This window comes from Oryx dammah, unplaced genomic scaffold (assembly GCF_014754425.2).
Source record: "Oryx dammah isolate SB20612 unplaced genomic scaffold, SCBI_Odam_1.1 HiC_scaffold_27, whole genome shotgun sequence".
In the NCBI taxonomy this organism is placed as follows: Eukaryota; Metazoa; Chordata; class Mammalia; order Artiodactyla; family Bovidae; genus Oryx; species Oryx dammah.
In genome coordinates this window covers 117,554,881-117,572,365 of record NW_024070211.1, presented here as the reverse complement: position 1 = coordinate 117,572,365, position 17,485 = coordinate 117,554,881, and the positions used below count along the sequence as shown (strand labels likewise).

Genomic DNA, 17,485 nt, shown 5'->3' with positions numbered 1-17,485 from the left:
TGGGGGAAAGACACAGGTTGGCAACATAGAGATTTCACAGATGGTCTATCTAACACTGACTCTCTCTCTTTAAAATGCTATAGCGGTACCTGACCCACCAGAGAATGTTAAGTGGAGAGATCGAACAGCCAAGAGCATCTTCCTAACATGGGATCCACCTAAGCATGATGGTGGCTCACGCATCAAAGGCTATATAGTTGAGAAATGTCCACGTGGTTCTGATCGATGGGTTGCCTGTGGAGAACCAGTGGCAGAAACAAAGTAAGTTTTTAAATTATTTGACATAAGAGTAAATATTTACTCTTACTACATGAGCTTTATTTTTGAAAGTGTAAATGTTAAGTTTAGAACTTCTTTGGAGTGCCTGTCTAATTTTTTAAAGTGCTGCTGAACTTACCCTTTAATCAAGGTTTTTATTAATTAAAATATTGAAGCAATCCAGAATTAAAGGATAGTATTATACCAGGGGTGTTAATTTTGGGAATATTATGAATACTACACAGTGGGACAGATGAAATGCACTAAAGTTAAAATATCCTCTTTTATTTTCTGACAGAATGGAAGTGACAGGTCTTGAAGAAGGCCAGTGGTATGCCTACCGTGTGAAGGCCTTGAACAGGCTAGGAGCTAGCAAGCCAAGCAAACCCACAGAAGAAATCCAGGCTATAGACACACAGGGTACTTATTTTAGGTTTTTGCTTTGTTAGTCAAGACTTCTGACTTTAACTCCACCTGAACTTGCTAACATCTTAAATAATCTTTTCCAATTTAGAGGCTCCAGAAATTTTCCTGGATGTGAAGCTCCTCACGGGTCTCACTGTAAAAGCAGGAACTAAGATTGAACTTCCTGCCACTGTAACCGGCAAACCTGAACCTAAAATAACCTGGACAAAGGCCGATATGCTTCTGAAACAGGACAAAAGAATCACCATTGAAAACATTCCTAAAAAATCCACAGTGACGATCATGGATAGCAAGAGAAGTGACACTGGGACGTACATCATCGAGGCTGTGAACGTCTGTGGGCGGGCCACCGCCGTGGTAGAAGTCAACGTCTTAGGTGAGGGAGGTGCTCATTTTAAAAACAAGCAAACTCATTCTAGCTACTTTTGAAAATTAAACATGATTTAAAAATGTGGTTTTTTCTGAGTATGTAATGCCATCCACAGATAAACCCGGACCCCCAGCTGCTTTTGACATCACAGACGTGACCAACGATTCATGTCTTCTCACATGGAACCCACCACGTGATGATGGTGGATCTAAAATCACAAATTATGTTGTGGAGAGAAGAGCCACTGACAGTGATATGTGGCACAAGCTCTCATCAACTGTCAAGGATACCAAGTTCAAGGCAACCAAGCTAATACCCAATAAAGAATACATCTTTAGAGTTGCTGCAGAAAACATGTATGGTGTTGGTGAGCCAGTCCAGGCCACTCCAATAACAGCCAAGTTTCCGTTTGGTAAGTTTCTCAGTAATCAGTTAGTTTAAAGAAAAACTAAAGGATACTGATGTTAAATGTATATTTAGTTGTCATATTTGGATAAAGGCTATATAACCCATACAATTATCCTGTCTATAGATCCGCCTGGACCTCCAACTCGCCTAGAACCTTCTGACATCACTAAAGATGCAGTGACCCTCACATGGTGTGAGCCAGATGACGATGGTGGCAGCCCGATCACAGGATACTGGGTTGAACGATTAGATCCTGAAAGTGATAAATGGGTTAGATGCAATAAGATGCCAATAAAGGACACAACATACAGGTACGCCCAAGCTCTCCATCACAATGTTAAAACAAAATTTTCATTCTTTAGCATTCATTTTGAATATATCTGATTATATATTATTATAAAGTTTTTAATTATTTTTACTTATCTTTTCTATTACCACATAATTTCAAAAAAGACATAAATTCCGTTGAAGAACACACTTAATTTCTTACCATAAAATATCAACTTTATGGAAGTTCCAAAGTGTTTGGTCCTCCAGTATATTAATGATTATTATTATAGATATTATAATTAGATTGGTACATGTGGCCAAATCTTGTGTGTGATCATTAAAAGGCAATTTTTAATTTATATTGAAATATTTTCATTTAAATTGCCAAACCAATTTTTAAATAAATTACCTTCTTCTATGTGAAATAAATAGAATTTTCTGCTTTTCGTCATGGTATTCAACTCACACTTTGTTCCTAATTCAGAGTGAAAGGTCTCACAAATAAGAAAAAATACCGATTCCGTGTGCTGGCTGAAAATCTTGCTGGACCTGGAAAACCAAGCAAATCAACTGAGCCAATCTTAATAAAGGATGCCATAGGTATGATTCATTTATTTTCTGTGATTGTTTTGAAGCTTATATTAATTCCTTTTGACAAACCTAAATAACGATTTCATTTCATTGGCTTGCAGACCCTCCATGGCCCCCTGGAAAACCAGTTGTGAAAGATATAGGCAGAACATCATTAATGTTGAACTGGACAAAGCCAGAACATGATGGAGGGGCAAAGATAGATTCTTATGTCATTGAAATGCTAAAGACTGGAACGGAGGACTGGGTCCGAGTAGCTGAAGGGGTTCCCACCACCCAGCATTTGCTCCCAGGTCTCATGGAAGGGCAGGAATACTCATTTCGAGTTAGAGCTGTGAACAAGGCCGGGGAAAGTGAGCCCAGTGAGCCCAGCGACCCTGTGCTTTGCCGGGAGAAGCTCTGTAAGTCACTTTTGATTATTTCATCTTTGCTATCTGGTTCTTAGTGACTACTAGAAAATTGAGTGCAGACTGAATACTGGACAATAAGAAATTGAGTATTTTTTTTCCTTCAGATCCTCCATCACCACCTCGCTGGCTTGAAGTGATCAATATTACAAAAAATACAGCAGACCTAAAGTGGACAGTTCCTGAGAAAGATGGCGGGTCGCCCATCACCAACTACATTGTGGAAAAGAGAGATGTGAGACGGAAAGGCTGGCAAACAGTGGACACAACTGTAAAGGACACCAAGTGCACAGTGACCCCACTGACAGAGGGCTCGTTATACGTGTTTCGAGTTGCTGCAGAAAACGCCATAGGACAGAGTGACTACTGTGAAGTTGAGGATTCTGTCCTGGCCAAAGACACCTTTAGTACGCTCTCTAACTTCGTTTTTGTGTCACCATTTAGAGTAGATTGTCACTTTTCTCTCTGGTGTTTCTAACCAATGAAAATTTTGCTTTCAGCCACGCCTGGACCACCCTATGCTCTGGCAGTGGTTGATGTGACGAAACGACACATTGACCTGAAGTGGGAACCACCTAAAAATGATGGTGGAAGACCAATACAGAGGTAGAATGTTAATTAACTCATAAAGAAAAAAATACATCTGGCTGAACATTCTTTATTAGTGTTAACAAAATGCTTGTTATTTCAATAGCTATGTCATTGAGAAGAAAGAAAAATTAGGTACCCGTTGGGTGAAAGCTGGAAAGACCTCAGGACCTGACTGTCACTTTAGAGTAACTGATGTCATTGAAGGAACAGAGGTCCAGTTTCAGGTTCGGGCAGAGAATGAGGCTGGAGTTGGTCACCCAAGTGAACCAACAGAAATCCTGAAAATTGAAGATCCAACAAGTAAGTAGTGCTGATTTTACAAAGGATATTGTCCAGAGTTTGATGATGAGATTATGGATGCAAACATTTCACTGTCTTTTAAGGTCCTCCTTCACCTCCTCTTGACCTGCATGTTACTGATGCTGGGAGAAAGCACATTGCCATTGCTTGGAAACCTCCAGAGAAAAATGGTGGAAGTCCTATTATAGGATACCATGTTGAAATGTGTCCAGTAGGCACTGAGAAATGGATGCGAGTTAATTCTCGCCCAATAAAAGACTTGAAATTCAAGGTTGAAGAAGGTGTTGTGCCCGACAAGGAGTATGTGCTGAGAGTGAGAGCTGTCAATGCTGTTGGAGTCAGTGAGCCATCTGAAATCTCTGAAAATGTGGTTGCCAAAGACCCAGACTGTAAGAACACAGTTTCTTTTTACAATTAATAAAGCAAACTTTACCCCTGCATTGCATTTTGACATACGATTTTTTCCCCCCTTTTGGATTACAGGCAAGCCAACAATTGATCTGGAGACTCACGACATTGTTGTCATTGAAGGTGAAAAGTTAAGCATTCCTGTTCCCTTCAGAGCTGTCCCAGTTCCAACTGTTAGTTGGCATAAAGATGGCAAAGAAGTTAAAGCAAGTGACAGATTAACCATGAAGAACGATCACATCTCTGCACACCTTGAAGTGCCCAAGAGTGTCCGTGCCGATGCTGGCGTTTACACCATTACCCTAGAGAATAAGCTTGGCTCAGCAACTGCCTCAATCAATGTCAAAGTCATAGGTAATCATTTGATGAAATACCAGCTATGCTTTACATGTTGGGAAAATTGGTTAACTCTGCAGTGCTAGTAGAAATGGCTTCATGAGTTGACTATTTGTAAACTAAATGCCCTTTCAGATTATTTTTCATATGAGAAGCAAAGCAATTCTAAAATGAAATTGCTAAACTCTGATTGCATTTGTTTACTTCTGTTGTATTTGCATATGAAATAGCAATTTGAAAAAGAGATATACCCAAAGAATGTTTAATAACCAATATTCATTTATTAATTGTATTTTCAAGTTTTCATAGTGTTCTCAACCAGGGGTGGTAACATTTTCTGCCCCTTCCCCCACACATGGTGGTGAATAGTGTTTGGAAATTTGGGGGGCCACTTTTGCTTGGAACAAAACTAAGGGGGAGCTACCGACATTTAATAGTTCAGAATCAAGGATGCTAAATGGCCTACTGTGTCCTACACAAAGTTTGTGCTCTTAATACCCAACCTTTTCAGGTTATAATAATAATTATCATTTTGATTTTTAATAGGCCTACCTGGGCCATGCAGAGATCTTAAAGCAAGTGAAGTGACCAAGAGTTCTTGTAAATTAACTTGGGAACCTCCAGAATATGATGGTGGAAGCCCAATTCTTCATTATGTCCTGGAACGCAGAGAAGCTGGGAGGAGGACGTACATACCAGTCATGTCTGGTGAGAACAAACTGTCTTGGACTGTCAAGGATCTCATACCAAATGGTGAATACTTCTTCCGTGTTAAAGCTGTCAATAAGATTGGTGGAGGCGAATATATTGAACTGAAAAATCCAGTCATTGCTCAAGATCCAAAGCGTAAGTTTGAGTGTGAATATCATAAAGCTAGGAGTTGTGCTTTTTTTTTTTTTTTAAGAAGATGAGTTTCCCTACGTTAACAGGTTTTATTCTTGTACTCCAGAGCCCCCTGATCCACCTGTAGATGTTGAGGTACATAATCCTACAGCTGAGGCAATGACTATTACATGGAAGCCACCTTTGTATGATGGAGGAAGCAAGATAATGGGTTACATCATAGAGAAGATAGCTAAAGGTGAAGAGAGATGGAAGAGATGCAACGAACACCTGGTCCCAGTTCTGACCTATACAGCAAAAGGCCTTGAAGAGGGAAAGGAATACCAATTCCGTGTGCGAGCAGAAAATGCTGCTGGTATCAGCGAACCCTCTCGGGCCACTCCTCCAACTAAAGCTGTGGATCCTATTGGTAAGTCGTGTTTAATGGGTTTGCCATCTTCCCATCATGAAAGAAATGAGAATAATGTTCTGTAAGACAGGGCTTCCCAGGTGGCTCAGATGGTAAAGTGTCTGCCTGCAATGCGGGAGACCCGGGTTCAGTCCCTAGATCAGGAAGATCCCCTGGAGAAGGAAATGGCAATCCACTCCAGTATTCTTGCCTGGAAAATTCCATGGACGGAGGAGCCTGGTAGGCTACAGACCATGGAGTTGCAAAGAGTCGGACACAACTGAGTGACTTCACTTCACTTCAGACATTTTCATCAGAACTGAAAACAATTATTGCTTTTAATCATTACAGATGCCCCGAAAATCATTATGAAATCAAGCCTAGAAGTCAGAAGAGGTGATGAAATAGCACTTGATGCAATTATTTCTGGGTCACCTTACCCAACAATTACATGGCTAAAGGATGAAAGTATTATCACACCAGAGGAGATTAAGAAGCGGGTAGAACCCTTGCTTAGGAGAAGGAAGGGTGAAGTTCAAGAAGAACAACCGTTCGTCCTGCCTCTGACACAGCGTCTGAGTATCGACAATAGTAAAAAAGGAGAATCTCAGCTCCGTGTCCGAGATTCTGTCCGACCCGATCATGGCCTCTTTATGATCAAAGCTGAAAATGACCATGGTATTGCAAAAGCTCCATGTACCGTCTGTGTGCTAGGTAAGTAGGTAAAACTACACTTTCCAATGGAATAAAGTTAATATAAGTGTTCATGGGGGCAGTTAAAAGAAGTGGGAAATAGCTTCAGTCAGGTGTCCTCATTCCCATTTTCTTCTGGCTACGTCAAAGAAAACTGACACTGTTATTCATTAGCTAATGTGATATGAAGACAGATGTAGGGAAAACAGAAGTTGATGTCACTGAAGCACATTCAACATTTACATTTTCCATTGCAAGCAGTGCTACAAAAATTTTTAACCACTTCTGTCTTTTAAAATATCAGATATACCAGGACCACCAATCAACTTTGTATTTGAAGATATCAGAAAGACTTCAGTCCTCTGTAAATGGGAGCCACCCCTTGATGATGGTGGCAGTGAAATTTTAAACTACACTTTGGAAAAGAAAGACAAGACAAAACCTGACTCGGAATGGATGGTTGTCACCTCAACGCTTAGGCACTGCAAATATTCAGTGACAAAGTTGATTGAAGGAAAAGAGTATCTCTTCCGTGTAAGAGCTGAAAATAGGTTTGGGCCTGGACCACCGTGTGTTTCAAAGCCATTTATGGCTAAAGATCCATTTGGTAAGGTTCTTTAGCTGCCTTTTTATCATATGTTGCTATACGTTATCCCAGCTTTTAAACTTGAATTTTTATGTCATACTAGGGAATTAATTCAAACTTGCCTTTTTAAATTTTAATCAGAACCACCTGATGCACCTGATAAGCCCATTGTGGAAGATGTCACCAGTAACAGTATGCTAGTGACATGGAATGAACCAAAAGATAATGGAAGCCCCATCTTGGGTTACTGGCTTGAAAAACGTGAGGTGAACAGCACACACTGGTCTCGTGTGAACCGAAACCTTCTGAATTCTTTGAAGACCAAGGTAGACGGCCTATTAGAAGGACTCACCTATGTCTTTAGAGTATGTGCTGAAAATGCAGCTGGACCTGGAAAGTTCAGTCCCCCCTCAGACCCCAAAACAGCACATGATCCAATCGGTAAGTAATTCCTTAAGAAGAAAGAGGGTACTGTGTGGTCACTATAATTAACAGTACTGTTAATTTCTAGTTTTCAAGCTTTGTATGCTTGAAAGTTGTTAAGAGAGTAGATCTTAAATGCTACCAAAAAGTGGTGATTATGTGAGGGGATGCTGGTGTTAACTAACATTTCTGAGGTAATCATTCTGTAATATATACATATATCAACTCATCATATTGGACACCTAAAACTTACATACATTATACGTCAGTAATATCACAAAGCTGGAAAACAAACTAAATACTAGCAGTAACTACAGACATATGTTGAGGTTGCAGTGTAAAATTATGAACATTTGTATATATACCTTAAAAGTTTCACAGAGCAATATTTACCCATATTACATGTAACATACTGTGGGGGAAAAACGGGATCACATAAGCTACTGCACATTTTCAAACCATCAGTGAGTTTTGATTTCTGTGTGTGCATTCTTTCCAGCTCCACCTGGGCCACCTATCCCCAGAGTCACTGACACAAGTTCCACAACAATTGAACTGGCCTGGGAACCCCCAGCTTTCAATGGTGGTGGGGAAATTGTTGGCTACTATGTCTATAAGCAGCTGGTTGGCACAAATGAATGGTCCCGCTGCACAGAGAAGATGATCAAGCCCCGTGAGTACACGGTCAGAGAAATCCGAGAGGGTGCCGATTACAAACTTCGAGTGAGTGCCGTCAACGTTGCAGGTGAAGGGCCGCCTGGAGAAACAGAACCTGTTACTGTGGCTGAACCACAAGGTACTTAACCAGGGACCTGAATAAGATGATGGATATTTTCCCAGGGTGAGATTTTTTTCCTCCCCGTCTTTCTGGAGCTAATATATGACTGTTCTCTTTCAACAGAGCCTCCAACTGTGGAACTAGATGTTTCTGTCAAGGGTGGAATACAGATTATGGCTGGGAAGACTCTCAGAATTCCAGCTGTGGTGACTGGCCGTCCAGTGCCAACAAAAGTGTGGACCATTGAAGAAGGCGAGCTGGATAAAGACCGTGTTGAAATAGTGAATGTTGGAACCAAGTCTGAATTAATTATCAAGAATGCACTGAGAAAAGACCATGGCAGATATGTGATTACAGCTACCAATAGCTGTGGTTCCAAATTTGCAGCAGCCCGGGTAGAAGTTTTTGGTAAGAAATGTTAACATGGATTTCCATAGGATTTTCCCTAAGCAATACTATCTTACTACATTGATTTTCTGTTGTTACTGTTTTATTTTTCAGATGTCCCTGGCCCCGTTCTTGACTTGAAACCTGTTGTAACAAACAGAAAAATGTGTCTGCTTAACTGGTCTGATCCAGAAGATGATGGAGGAAGTGACATCACAGGCTTCATTATTGAAAGAAAGGATGCTAAGATGCACACTTGGAGACAACCAATAGAGACTGAGAGATCTAAATGTGATATCACAGGTCTCCTTGAGGGACAAGAATATATGTTCCGTGTGATTGCCAAGAACAAGTTTGGCTGTGGCCCTCCTGTTGAAATAGGACCAATTCTTGCAGTTGACCCACTAGGTAAAAGAGAAAGTTTTTTGTTTATAAACTGAGTATTGCTTGTAGTTCTGTCATTTATGTATGGAGTTTTATGGCTTCAAACTCCCAACAGTCTCCAGATTTATATTTGGAGTAATAAGAAAGGTGAAAACCAAATGACTACAAGCAACTGTAAGGATGCCATATTTACTGTAATTTCAATGTAATTTTTGGCATGGTTTTATGTGCTGAAACACTTAAATCATTGGAGCTTAGCACAAATAAAAAACAACCAAAGCAAATCTCCTTGACTGGTATGAACAAATATGAAGCCCTAATACTGCACACAGCTGGTAATGCCTGCTGACGTCCCATTCTAGAGAGCAAAGTCTTTGTGGTTCCACAAAAGACAGAGTAATTATTCCTCCTCCACCACCACCCAAAAAAAGAAACAAAATTACCTTCTCACTGTAACAGCCCATCTGAAAATGTCTGCTCAGGTTGTGCCAGAGAAAAAAAACAGAACTGGACTTAGACAGTAAAGCTCTGCTTCTGGTTGCAATAAGAGTCAAGAATAGATTGGGTCTGGTTTCACCCTTCTGAGTTTATTCTTTCTCTTTTATCCTTCAGTACACAAAACTATAGCAGCATCACTTAATTCTCTTTCCACCCCTAAACCAACACTTGAGGCAACATGGTTCAAAGTGTATTCAGTAGACATATCCATTTTCTGTTAATGAGACAGGAATACTTTGCTCTCAGCTGGTCATTCAAAGCAAAATTTCACAGACAGCCCTCCTAGGTCATTAAAATTAGCTTTCTCAGTGACAGGGGTAAAATATCTGAAATGCTAAATATAAAAAAGCATACATGCACCTCAATTTATTTTTAATCAATAATCTTGACTATAGAGTTTACTAAAAAAATTCTGCCTATATGAATGCCTCTAATTTTGGTAATTGAGATATTTTGAGGATTTTAGACAGATGTAACATTATGCCAATGGAAACCTATTTTTCATGTAATTTGAAGTGAAATGTGATTTCATACATGAATATTTGTCTCATTCTTGTCATTTCAACCCACCTCTGTTTAAAGGTCCTCCAACATCTCCTGAGAGGCTCACATATACAGAAAGGACCAAGTCCACCATCACCCTTGACTGGAAAGAGCCCCGCAGTAATGGTGGCTGCCCCATCCAAGGCTACATCATTGAAAAACGGCGTCATGACAAACCTGACTTTGAAAGAGTTAACAAGCGCCTCTGCCCAACCACATCTTTTCTTGTTGAAGATCTCGATGAACACCAAATGTATGAGTTCCGTGTCAAGGCCGTCAATGAAATTGGCGAAAGTGAACCATCCCTGCCTCTTAATGTGGTCATACAAGATGATGAAGGTGTGGGATCTAAACATAATGGTCATTTGAATGCACTTTATCTCACAGGTTGTGTAAACATCCTTATGACTGTGCTATTTTTTTCCCCCACTTTCCTTTCCCTTTGCAGTGCCTCCAACTATTAAGTTGCGCCTAGCTGTTCGCGGAGACACCATCAAAGTTAAGGCGGGAGAGCCTGTTAATATTCCCGCAGATGTGACAGGCCTTCCAATGCCTAAGATTGAGTGGTCCAAGAATGAAACTGTGATTGAGAAACCCACCGATGCACTTAAGATAACTAAGGAAGAAGTTTCGCGAAGTGAGGCAAAGACTGAGCTTAGCATTCCCAAAGCAACCCGGGAGGACAAAGGCACTTACACGGTGACTGCTTCTAATCGCCTTGGTTCAGTGTTCCGAAATGTCCATGTGGAAGTATATGGTAAGCGATACTCTTTCTTATAAAAGAATGAAATCCAGCATCGGTTTAAGAATTTCCTTCTCAATCTCCTCCATTGGTTCCTTTTCAGATCGTCCGTCCCCACCAAGAAATCTTGCTGTTACTGACATTAAAGCTGAATCTTGCTACCTAACATGGGATGCCCCTCTAGACAATGGCGGCAGTGAGATCACCCATTACATCATTGACAAGCGAGATGCAAGCAGGAAGAAAGCTGAATGGGAAGAAGTTACCAACACTGCTGTAGAGAGGAGATACGGGGTAAACTCTTCTAAGTATTTTCTTATGCACATTAAAAGGACTTGAGCCTGAATAAACACCATTCTGTTATGACCTTGGAATTTAATGATTAAACTTAAAACTCCACACAAAAACCCTTAGTTTTTAGCACCTTGCACATAAGGCCCCTTAGTAATTTCTGTTTGATATACAGATTCTCTTTTACTTGAGAGACAAATTATTAGGTTCAAAAAATGTACACATTCTTATTTTAAAAGACTTTCTCCACATGTGAGTGTATGTACTCAGATAATTGAGTTTATAGATTTATTTCTTTTTACAGTCTTCCCCTACCAAATGACTTGAATTTTAAATCAAGTGAAAATCAACATAAGTATATGGTTTTTAAGAAATTATTATTCATTTGATTTCTAGATCTGGAAACTTATCCCCAATGGTCAGTACGAGTTCCGAGTTAGGGCAGTGAATAAATATGGAACCAGTGACGAATGCAAATCAGATAAAGTGGTCATTCAAGATCCTTACCGCACTCCTGGACCTCCGGGAAAACCAAAAGTTCTGGAGCGCACCAAAGGGTCGATGCTAGTGAGCTGGACTCCTCCTTTGGACAACGGTGGCTCTCCAATTACTGGTTACTGGCTGGAGAAGAGAGAAGAGGGAGGTGCCTACTGGTCACGTGTTAGCCGAGCACCAGTAACCAAAGTGGGCTTGAAAGGCGTGGAATTTAATGTTCCCCGTTTGATTGAAGGTGTTAAATACCAGTTCAGAGCAATGGCAATAAACGCTGCAGGAGTTGGCCCTCCCAGTGAACCATCAGACCCAGAAGTTGCAGGAGATCCCATATGTAAGTAGGCTTCCATCTCTGGAATATATCAAGGGCAAAGCCACTAAATAGAAAATTCTGCTCTTCAATTTCTTGTATTTATTCTATGCCAAGTTATTTTATTTATTAAAATTAAAAATTTCATGCTTATGTAGACTATCAAAAGTATATACATATACACACACTAAGCACACATATCTGATATGTATATATACATGTGTATGCACACACATAGAGAAACTCATATGGTTTTTAAACACTTAGATTAAACCTGGTATTGTATGAGGAATTACAATAATAAAGACCCTGGACTATATAGCTCCTCTTTGCTTCCATACTTAAACCTCTGCCTCTTTAATCAGCTACTGTGAAAATTATCTCCCTCACCAAACAGACCTTCCAGTAGGAGTTTAACAAAAAAAAAGGTTGTTAAATTTTCAATAATACATATTGAACAAAGATGTAAGATCTTCAAGCATAGTCTGTGAAGTCTGTCAAATAAAAAGCAATTCTGAAAGACCTATAAGCATATCAGTTCAAAAATTAAAATACTGTGGCCTTAATGAATAATACCACGTGTTGTAATGTATGGATTTTCTGTGGAAAAAATTCAGCTATTTGTAAAAAAGACTTAAAATAATCTAAGTCCTATATGGAGCATATATAAAAAATGAATTATTCATTCTGCAAGTAGTATTAAATATATGCTATGTGTTAAAAACTGTCTTAAGCACTGGAAAGACCTATCATTAAAAAGATGAACAGAGTAAAAGAATTTCCATAATTATAAAGCACTGTCAGAAATATAATGGATTGTTATGTGATTAGGGACAGGGTCAATATCTACAATACAAGGCATTAAGAATCAGTTGTGTTCAAAAGTTTACAGCTAATGATGAAGTCATTTTTTAATTTTATGGTAGGTTATATTAAGTTTTTAGTATAGAATACTGCAGAATCTCTTCAAAGAGATCTCTAAAGTAAAATAGCTTTACACCAATCATGTGTAAATAGAATAATAATCTATCAAGAGCTAGCCAGTAGTCTTTCTATTCCCAGTTAGTTGTTTGCTTTCTTTGTTTTAGCATTAATGCTAAATGAAAATAGACTTTCTTATATTTCTCTTCTCTAGAAGGTAATTTATTCCTTTGGCAAACCTATTTTAATATTTTAAAAATAAAATATGATCAGGCATAGTAAAATATTTTTACAGTACATAAATCTAGCATCTCATCAGCTTCATATTTTGATTTGTTTTTTTATTAGATCCACCTGGGGCACCTTCTCGCCCAGAAGTCAAAGATAAAACAAAGTCAAGCATCACACTAGCATGGAAACCTCCAGCCAAAGATGGTGGCAGTCCAATCAAAGGATACATTGTAGAAATGCAAGAAGAAGGCAGTACAGACTGGAAAAGCGTAAATGAACCAGACAAACTTCTACCTACCTGTGAATGTGTGGTGCCAAACTTGAAAGAGCTCAGGAAGTACAGATTCAGAGTGAAAGCTGTCAATGAAGCCGGTGAATCTGAACCAAGTGATACAACTGGAGAGATTCCTGCCACTGATATTCAAGGTACTAGTCCTTAATCCATTTTTATATTCATCTTTTGATCTTATTATGAAATTGATTCATTTACTGAAGATATGCCAATTAGTTTTTTGAAAAAGGTGAGCTAAATCCTGTTATATTATCCATGGTATTTCAGAGGTACCAGAAGTTTTCATTGACATTGGAGCACAAGACTGTCTGATTTGTCAAGCTGGCACACAGATTAGGATTCCTGCCGTCATTAAGGGACGCCCAACACCAAAATCATCTTGGGAATTTGATGGAAAGGCAAAGAAGGCAATGAAGGTAAGAAAATTATAATTCTCTGCATCTCCCACTGAATCACTCTTAGGAATATTTACACTATAACTGATTATCTTATTTTCTAATAGGATGGGGTTCATGATATACCTGAAGAGGCACAGGTAAGAAAAAGAAAATTGAAATGATTTCAGAATCTGATTGACTTCAATACTGCTATTATTTCTTTCTTTTTTTTACTTTACAATATTTTATTGGTTTTGCCACACATCAACATGCTCATTCATTGTATGACTACTGCTTTCTTTGTACAGCTGGAGACTGCTGAAAATTCTTCAGTAATTATTATTCCGGAATGTAAACGATCTCATTCAGGCAAATACAGCATCACAGCCAAGAATAAAGCAGGACAAAAGACAGCAAATTGCAGAGTTAAAGTCATGGGTAAGAAAGGCTTTAAAAGTTATTATGGAATAAGAACAAATTATTTTAAACAAGATAGCACTTTTTACATTGTGATTTGCATCCAACAGATGTACCAGGGCCACCCAAAGATCTGAAAGTCAGTGACATCACAAGGGGCAGTTGCAAACTTTCATGGAAGATGCCGGATGATGACGGAGGAGACAGGATCAAAGGCTATGTTATCGAGAAGAGGACTATTGACGGAAAAGCCTGGACTAAAGTCAATCCCAACTGTGGAAGCACCTCATTTGTCGTCCCTGACCTCATCTCCGGACAGGAATATTTCTTCCGCGTGCGGGCAGAAAACCGTTTTGGTGTTGGTGCTCCTGCGGAAACGATTCAGAGGACCACTGCCAGAGACCCAATATGTAAGTTTTTAAGTCAAAGATTAAATTAGCTTCCTAAACCTGAAATGTATTGTTGTAAACGATTCATACTTTATTTTTAAAGATCCTCCTGATCCCCCTATTAAACTGAAGATTGGCCTTGTAACAAAGAACACCGTACACCTGTCATGGAAACCCCCAAAGAATGACGGGGGCTCCCCTGTCACCCACTATATTGTTGAGTGCCTTGCATGGGATCCTACTGGGAAAAAGAAAGAAGCATGGAGACAGTGCAATAAGCGTGATGTGGAAGAACTGGAATTTACCGTGGAAGACCTCATCGAGGGTGGGGAATACGAATTCAGAGTCAAAGCCGTCAACGCTGCAGGAGTCAGCAAACCTTCAGCCACTGTTGGCCCCGTGATCGTCAGAGACCAGACATGTACGTACCAACATGTGATCAGAGAAGGTCCTCTTTATGGATGCCTTCCTAGATACTCAAAAATCCAAAATAAAAAAGATGGCTCTGTGCATTGGAAGCTCCCATGGGTTGAGTCTGGACACGGGCCTGTTACCTAGTCACTCAGCTCCCACAGAATTATCGCATTTCCTTACAGATTACCTTTCCTTTAGTAAAAGGAGATACTGTGTGGAATTTCCTTACTCTGATTTTTCTCCACAATAGGCTGTTTTACTTACCAGAAGATAAAACAGCTCCTCTGTATGCTCCTCAAAAGGGGCAAAAAGTAACCAGTTATTTTCTTAGCAACTGCCAGGGCCCATTTATATTCACAGTCAAGTCTCTCTCTCTCTCTACTTGAGAAAAAGAAACTTGTTCACATATCATGATAACCATGAATAATCTGAGAACAACATCAAAGGAAATGACACTGAGTGTCCTTGAGTAAAGATTACACGGGTTTTATTAAAGCTATGTTGATTTTTCTCTGTTTGAGAAAGAGATACATCCATTTTAAGAGATAAAATATCAACAGAAATATGCTAATAATTCTTCGTGTAATTATTGTTACCATCTCTACTGCTGTGTCTTTGTTAGTTCTCTCTTCTAAACTTAGGAAAGTGGTAGTCACCACCCACTTTGCACATCCTCATACTAAATTCATGAAAAAGGGAAAATTGCTCTGCCTCTACTAGCAGTTATATTTCTTAAAGGGAGAATTCATCTCAGAACAAAATAGGCCCCCTCATTACTCTGAATAAATATTAGGGAATGTCATAAAAGAACTCCCAAAGAATGGCATTGAAACATGTATAATATCACGTAAGAATCGAATCGCCAGTCTATGTCCGATGCAGGATACGGCATGCTTGGGGCTGGTACACGGGGATGACCCAGAGAGATGTTGTGGGGAGGGGGGTGGGAGGGGGGTTCATGTTTGGGAACACATGTACACCCGTGGTGGATTCATGTCAATGTATGGCAAAACCAATACAGAATTGTAAAGTGAAATAAAAAATAAATAAATAAATAAATAAAAAGAACTCCCAAGCCTAAACTACTTACTACAGTTGCACTTCTTTTAGAATCTACAGTCATAATGATGCCAGATAAGAGAGAGGCAATAGCTGATACATAGCTGCATATAGATCAAGAAAGGATGAGGACCACCTATGCCTGTCCCCCAGACTGGTACAAATTAGCTGAAGACAGATCTGTTCTTTATGAATTCTATTCAAAACTTCTGATCCTTTAGTGTTTTATGTTTCTAATGACAATTTTTTTTTAAATAATCTAGGCCCACCTGCAATTGAGCTAAAAGAATTCATGGAGGTTGAAGAAGGAACTGATGTTGACATTGTGGCCAAAATTAAAGGTGTGCCATTTCCAACACTAACCTGGTTTAAAGCTCCTCCAAAGAAGCCTGATAACAAAGAACCCGTTGTGTATGACACCCATGTCAACAAACTGGTGGTGGATGATACTTGCACCCTAGTGATCCCACAGTCTCGCAGGAGTGACACTGCCTTATACACCATCACAGCTGTGAATAATCTGGGAACAGCATCAAAGGAAATGAGACTGAATGTCCTTGGTAAAGATGACATGATTTTATTAAAACTACATGACTTTCTGTTCATAAACGTAATATTTGGCTTTAAGATCTTACCCTTAAAAGCTTTTCTTTTTCAAAACCATTTTAGGTCGCCCTGGCCCTCCAGTGGGACCAATAAAGTTCGAATCTATTTCAGCAGATCAAATGACATTATCTTGGCTTCCACCTATAGACGATGGTGGGTCTAAGATTACAAACTATGTAATTGAGAAAAGAGAAGCTAACAGGAAGACATGGGTGCGTGTCTCCAGTGAGCCCAAAGAATGCACATACACAATTCCCAAGTTGTTAGAAGGCCATGAGTATGTATTCCGGATCATGGCCCAGAATAAATACGGCATTGGGGAGCCTCTTGACAGCGAACCTGAAACTGCGAGAAACCTCTTCTGTAAGTAGCACATATTTCACACTCAAAGTCATTATTGTCTTTGTCTTTCATAATTGCTTATAAATCACTGTGATTTTTGTCACAGCTGTCCCTGGAGCACCAGATAAGCCAACAGTTAGCAGTGTGACTCGAAACTCCATGACTGTCAATTGGGAAGAGCCAGAATACGATGGAGGCTCTCCTGTGACCGGATATTGGCTAGAAATGAAAGACACCACTACAAAGAGATGGAAGAGAGTTAACCGAGATCCTATCAAAGCCATGACTTTGGGTGTTTCTTACAAAGTGACTGGTCTCATTGAAGGTTCTGATTATCAATTCCGGGTATATGCCATCAATGCTGCCGGTGTGGGGCCAGCAAGTCTGCCATCAGACCCAACGACTGCTAGAGATCCAATTGGTAAGCCTTCAAACCATTCCTTTTTCTTTTTTCTTCCCAAAGTACCATGGAAAAGTCAAGAATAATGTCTACTCGTTCTTTCCAGCACCTCCTGGCCCTCCATTTCCCAAAGTTACAGACTGGACTAAATCATCTGCAGATCTGGAGTGGTCTCCCCCACTAAAAGATGGTGGGTCCAGAGTAACAGGATATATCGTTGAATATAAAGAAGAAGGAAAAGAAGAATGGGAAAAGGTAGCTAAACTTGGCATGATGGGAATATACTGTAAATAAACTGAACATGTATAGTTATT

The 17,485-nt window shown here is 39.6% G+C and overlaps 1 protein-coding gene across 3 annotated transcripts in view; it reads left to right on the top strand.

Annotated features, from left to right (window-relative positions):
• TTN (titin) overlaps positions 1-17,485 on the top strand; it is a 274,747-nt gene that overhangs the window by 185,278 nt on the left and 71,984 nt on the right. For all 3 annotated transcript variants that reach the window (XM_040227721.1, XM_040227720.1, XM_040227719.1), the window contains 34 exons: positions 84-261; positions 557-678; positions 773-1,060; positions 1,170-1,466; positions 1,587-1,773; positions 2,217-2,332; positions 2,425-2,724; positions 2,838-3,137; positions 3,231-3,336; positions 3,425-3,621; positions 3,705-4,010; positions 4,105-4,383; positions 4,912-5,211; positions 5,315-5,617; positions 5,948-6,310; positions 6,594-6,896; positions 7,017-7,316; positions 7,798-8,094; positions 8,200-8,484; positions 8,578-8,871; positions 9,928-10,227; positions 10,337-10,645; positions 10,734-10,924; positions 11,318-11,747; positions 12,993-13,301; positions 13,435-13,583; positions 13,670-13,702; positions 13,853-13,982; positions 14,072-14,371; positions 14,454-14,771; positions 16,087-16,383; positions 16,493-16,792; positions 16,878-17,192; positions 17,278-17,426. In XM_040227721.1, the coding sequence (XP_040083655.1) occupies positions 84-261; positions 557-678; positions 773-1,060; positions 1,170-1,466; positions 1,587-1,773; positions 2,217-2,332; positions 2,425-2,724; positions 2,838-3,137; positions 3,231-3,336; positions 3,425-3,621; positions 3,705-4,010; positions 4,105-4,383; positions 4,912-5,211; positions 5,315-5,617; positions 5,948-6,310; positions 6,594-6,896; positions 7,017-7,316; positions 7,798-8,094; positions 8,200-8,484; positions 8,578-8,871; positions 9,928-10,227; positions 10,337-10,645; positions 10,734-10,924; positions 11,318-11,747; positions 12,993-13,301; positions 13,435-13,583; positions 13,670-13,702; positions 13,853-13,982; positions 14,072-14,371; positions 14,454-14,771; positions 16,087-16,383; positions 16,493-16,792; positions 16,878-17,192; positions 17,278-17,426 (8,651 nt within the window). The remainder of the gene's footprint in view (positions 1-83; positions 262-556; positions 679-772; positions 1,061-1,169; positions 1,467-1,586; positions 1,774-2,216; positions 2,333-2,424; positions 2,725-2,837; positions 3,138-3,230; positions 3,337-3,424; positions 3,622-3,704; positions 4,011-4,104; positions 4,384-4,911; positions 5,212-5,314; positions 5,618-5,947; positions 6,311-6,593; positions 6,897-7,016; positions 7,317-7,797; positions 8,095-8,199; positions 8,485-8,577; positions 8,872-9,927; positions 10,228-10,336; positions 10,646-10,733; positions 10,925-11,317; positions 11,748-12,992; positions 13,302-13,434; positions 13,584-13,669; positions 13,703-13,852; positions 13,983-14,071; positions 14,372-14,453; positions 14,772-16,086; positions 16,384-16,492; positions 16,793-16,877; positions 17,193-17,277; positions 17,427-17,485) is intronic.